This window comes from Temnothorax curvispinosus, unplaced genomic scaffold (genome assembly GCF_003070985.1).
Source record: "Temnothorax curvispinosus isolate PA1 unplaced genomic scaffold, ASM307098v1 QBEX01018063.1, whole genome shotgun sequence".
NCBI lineage: Eukaryota > Metazoa > Arthropoda > Insecta > Hymenoptera > Formicidae > Temnothorax > Temnothorax curvispinosus.
In genome coordinates, this window is record NW_020227843.1 from 139 (window position 1) to 5,597 (window position 5,459).

At 56.7% G+C, this 5,459-nt stretch overlaps 1 protein-coding gene across 1 annotated transcript; it reads right to left on the reverse strand.

Annotated features, from left to right (window-relative positions):
* Nucleotides 1-443: 443 nt before the first annotated feature.
* LOC112468092 lies at nucleotides 444-5,024 on the reverse strand. The gene has a single exon (XM_025037127.1). It carries the CDS (start codon nucleotides 5,022-5,024, stop codon nucleotides 444-446), a length of 4,581 nt encoding a protein of 1,526 aa, XP_024892895.1.
* Between the last annotated feature and the right edge of the window lie 435 nt (nucleotides 5,025-5,459).

The following is a 5,459-nucleotide window of genomic DNA, read 5'->3' on the forward strand; positions in this document are numbered from 1 at the left end:
CACTAGGGGACGCGTGATCGTGCCGTCCGCCACCCGCACCGTGGCGACACGCGGGACGCTGTCGCTGCCCGGATGCAGCGCCTCCACTCGTCCTCGCTTCCAACGCAGAGGAGGCATGTTGGCGTCCTTGAGGAGGACTAACGCACCGACACCGAGCGGGTTGACTGAGGTCCACCATTTGGGACGCTGTTGCAGCGTATGGAGATACTCCTGATGCCAGCGCTTCCAGAAGTCCTGGTGTATTCGTTGGACGAGTTGCCACCGACTCAGCCAATTCATCGGTAACGGGGTCACGTCTTGAGTGGGAACGGAGACGAGCGGTTCCATCGTGAGGAAGTGACCCGGCGATAGGACTTCGAGGTCGGCAGGGTCGGTGCTCATCGGGCAGAGGGGTCTGGAATTCAAGACGGCCTCGACCTGCGCGAGGACCGTCGTGAATTCCTCTATTGAGAGGACTTGATCACCCACGGTCCGCCGCAGGTGGGTTTTAAAGGTCTTGACTCCCGCCTCCCAGAGGCCCCCGAGTGGGGCGCGGAGGGAGGATTAAAAGACCACTTGATCTTCTCTCGCTCCGCTGCGAGGCTCATGCGGCTTTCTAGTTCCCGTGCGGCCCCTACAAAATTCGTTCCGCAGTCGCTGTAGAGAAGCGAGCAGCGTCCGCGTCGGGCCACAAAGCGTCGCAGCGCAGCGAGGAAGGAGTCGGTGGACAACGAGAAGGCGGCTTCCAGGTGCACCGCCTTAACCGAAAAGCATACGAAAAGGCACGCGTACACTTTGACGGAGGAGACCCCCCGGGCTCGTCGCGTAACTATGTTGAACGGTCCCGCGAAATCAACGCCGCTGATCGAAAATGGCTTGGCCCGTCGGACCCTATCGGCCGGTAGTTCCGCCATGAGGGGCTGAGAGGTGTGTGGATTTACGCGGAAACATTGATGACATCTCGAGAGTACGCGTTGTATAGCGCGATGCACCCCGAGGACCCAATAATGTTGCGTGAGCAGGTATTGCAGCGTGCGCCGACCAGGGTGCATGTTCGTGCGGTGCACGTGCTCGATAACGAGATCCGTGAGCCTATGTTTACAGGGCAGTAAGGCAGGGTGCTTGTTCTCGAATGTCAATCCGGATTTTGCAAGCCTGCCGCCCACCCTGAGAATACCCACCGGATCAAGGAAGGGAGCGAGTTTGCGAAAGGGCTTGGGGAGCCTTCTCCCGCTTTGAAGACGATCGATCTCATCGCGGAAAGCATCCGCCTGTACACTCTTCACAACGAGTAGTAACGCGGAATGCAGTTCGAGCTGATCTATGGCCAAAGTCGTAGGAGCAGATTTTGCACGGAAGTGATGTACAAACCTGAGAATGTATGCTATAATTCGGCCAATTTTCTCGATTGAAGAGAATCTTTCGAGCAATGAATGTACCGCGTCAGGCGGATCGAGCGCCACGAGCGATACGATTTTCTCCTCCCCGATCGGAGGGGTTTCCGAACCGTGGGAAGGCTCAACTCGGGGTTCGAAGCGAACAAGCCACTCAGGGCCCGCCCACCACATCGAATTGGCCACCAGATCGCGAGGATAAAGCCCACGGGAGCAGTGATCCGCCGGATTGGACTCCGTGTCGACGTGACCCCAAGCTGATACCGGCACGTTGTCCTGAATGAGGGCAACGCGATTTCTAACGAAGGTCTTCCACCGTTGTGGTGCTGAGCGGATCCAGGCCCGGGCGACCTCGGAATCCGTCCAAGCATACTCGTCGTCAATGTCAAGGTGTCCGCGGAGGGTGCGCCGGACGTACGCGATTAATTTAGACAAGAGCAGAGCCGCGCAGAGCTCCAGACGGGGAATGGTGAGGGGGCGAAGCGGGGCGACCTTAGACTTGGCGCACAGTAATCGGACCCCGACGCCGTCGCGCGTAACGATTCGCAGATAAATCACGGCTCCGTACCCCAGCTCGCTGGCATCGCAGAACCCGTGGAGTTCGCAGCGATCTACATGGCACGAGTTAAACGCGCGAGGAACGCGAAGGGAAGATAACACGCCGAGCTCCGTCTGGAAACGACTCCAACTGCGACGAATGTCCATCGGAGGCTCATCATCCCAATCTAACTTGAGGGTCCACAGACGCTGACTTAAGCACTTCGCGGTAAAGGTGAGTGGGGCCAGAAAACCCAGGGGGTCGAATATGCGCGCTACTTCCGACAGTATAGTGCGTTTGGTGCACTCACGATCCAACGCGTTGACTTGAAACCCGAAACTGTCCGACTGTGAGTGCCACCGAAGGCCCAATATCTTCTGAGATTGATCCTCGCTTGACTCGAAATCTAACATCGATTGGCTACATAACTGCGGGTCGAGGCCCTCCAGCGCGGCAGGATGGCTGCTCGACCACTTTCGAAGCTCGAAGCCGGCGCTTCGGAGAAGCGATAGCAATTGGTCGCGGAGTGCGCGAGCCTGTTCCACCGTCCGAACGCTTGTCACGACGTCATCCACATACAGCGCCTCGAGTAGGGCTGCGAACGCTAGAGGATATTTCTCGCGGTATTGATGAGCTAACTGGAGCAAACAATAGATCGCCAAGAACGGGGAGGCGCTAAAGCCGAATGTAACTGTTTTGAGGAGATAGTCGAAGATGGGGTCCGACTCCGAGAAGCGCCAGACGATACGTTGGTAGTTGCACTGCTCCGGGCTTATCCAAATCTGGCGAAACATCTGCTTCACGTCCGCGGTTAGAGCGATCGCTTCGGCGCGGAACCGAAGCAGGATGGCGAGCAGGTCCTGCTGCAGCTTCGGACCGCTGAGCAGGGTGTCGTTGATCGACAGACCGTCCGGGCCTCGCGATGACGCGTTGAACACTACCCGCAACTTAGTGGTAGTGCTATCGAGTTTATACACACCGTGGTGCGGTAGATAATAAATGTGGCCATCCGACGGGAATGGATTGCGAATTACCTCCATGTGTCCGCTATCGAGATAGTCCCGCATGAAACTATTGTAACCAGCTCTGAACTCCGGATCAGATTTAAATCGACGTTTTAGTGCGCGGAGACGACTAACCGCAATGGAGCGCGAGCCGACGAATGTAGGAGGATCCGACACGAACGGGTACGAGACCACGAAACGACCCGAGGGGTCACGATACGTGGTCTTGGCGAAGATTTCTTTGCAGCGTCGATCCTCGTCCGAACAAGAAGCGTCCTCCGGCACCTCCTCCAATTGCCAAAAGCGACCCACCGATGTCGCGATCGACTCGAGCGCAGTCGCGAATGACCTCAGGGGCGCTGCCTGGACTGATGGGGATACCGCGCCCGTCAGAACCCATCCGAAGACTGAATTGAAGGCGTCGGGTTCTCCCCTTTCCCCCTTACGACGGCCCTCCCGTAGCACCGACACAAACGAGTCCGCCCCCAGGAGGATGTCAACACCGCCGGGCACGAAATATTCGGGATCCGCGAGCGGCAATCCCTTCAAGTGTTTCCACGGCTGGACCTCCACCTTGTCATTAGGCAGCGGCGAGGTTATGCGCGAGAGGACCGTAGCCTCTATCGAGAACCGAGTGTCGTCGCGACCGCGCCCGCGGATCACGAGAGAGGTGAGGCCCCTCGTCGTGGCCGCCCTGGCTTCGTTTATCGCCAACACGGTTGCACTGTGTTTGGTGCGACAAAAGCCGCCCTTCCGGAGGCAGCCCTCGGTAATAAAGTTGGCCTGACTCGCGCTGTCCAGCAATATGTGTACGGGGAACGCATTGCCACGCGCGTCTATCGCCTCGGCTCGTACGGTGGACAGGAGGACGATTCTATTGGCCAGGCTAGTCATTGTTACAATTGGCGCATCCTCCGACTGAGGAGCGGGTACGGCGTCCGGTTCGGCAGGAGTCGCGCTAATGGGTTCGGGCTTAGGGGTAGTATTAAAGCTCTGCTCGTAATGCAGAAGCGTATGATGCTTTGTGCCGCAGGACCGACATGCCCACGCGGACGGACAGTCTTTCATGCCATGCCCCGAGCGCAGGCAGTTGAGGCACAATCTCAAGTCGCGAGCCTTAGCCTGCCTCTCCCTCGGCAAGAGTTTTAAAAACTGGGAGCACTTCGACACGTAGTGAGACTCCTTACAAACGGGGCAATCGGCCGCGTTAGTCACGAACGAAGAGACCGGTGTGGACTTGGTTTTGGAGGACGGGCCCGCGACGGCCTCGAGAACCTGACAATGCTCCGCTAGAAATTTCGTGAGTTGTGTATATCGCGGTATCTCCTCAGCCCGGTGAGCCGACTCGAATTTTTCCCGAAGGGAACGAGGAAGCTTGTCTAACAAAAACCTCAGTAGGATAAAGTCCCATGAATCGGTAGGGAACTTCATCAATGCGAGCGCGCGCGTGTTCTCGGTAAACGTATCTAATAAGTGGTGAAGAGCCTCGGCCGTCTCCGCCTTCAATGGCTTTGCTTCGATTATCGAATTCAAGTGATGGTCCGCTAACCTTCTCTTATTCCGGTATCGATCGACCAGCGAGTCGTAAGCGATCAGATAGTACTCATCAGAAAACGGCAGGTTTTTCACCACGTTGAGTGGTTCCCCTTTGAGTGAAGCCAGCAGATACTGGTATTTCTCTATCGCGGAAATCTGCTGGTTGTGTATCGACGCGTTGAACAACGCGATGAAGGAAGGCCACAACGTAAGGTCGCCGGAAAACTGCGGTAGCGGGATCTTAGGCAACTTGACCACCGAGGCCTGACCCGAGGGCTGTGCCGGCGCGCCTCCGAATGGCGCGCCCGTTTCACGGTGATATCGACTCTTTACGGCGTAATGCATTTTATCGAAACTGGCTCGGATTTCGTCCTCGACCTCGAAATTCGCCGCTTCTTGGATGACCTTCAGGTGGGTGGCCTCAAAATCGTCCGCGATCTTCGCTACGCTCGAGTAGCGAGCGAGGAAGGTCGCTCGTATTGCCGCGTCGGTCGCGGCTTGTAGGGAGAGGTCGTGTATTTCTTGCATACGCCGATTGCATACTTTGCGACGAGCATATGCGTTTTTCGACATGATGTAACAAAGGGGTCGTCCACCACAGACAGACGAAGCTAAGAGCGAAGGGTAAACGACGAATAGGCAGTCGGAGGCGACGGCAACTCGAACCAACAATATCGAAACCCGGCGAAAACAATCACGAAAGTCAGGTCGCCAAGGTGAGGGGTAACGGACGGCTCCGTTCGGCGCTCGCGCAAGTCCCGAGGGAATATTCTCGATAATATTCCTCGAGTTGAACGCGGAGAATATCAGCCGTTGGATTAGCGCGATAAACACGCGTCGCAGAGTTCGAAAGGCAAATATTCTCGATCGGTGACAATAATATTTTCGAGCGATGGTACTCTCGGACGGATCACGAATGTCGAGATAATACAAGTGCTGGGTCGGGCGGTACGTACCTCGCAACGACGTAAACACGAGCGATGCTCGAGACTATACAGAAAAACAACG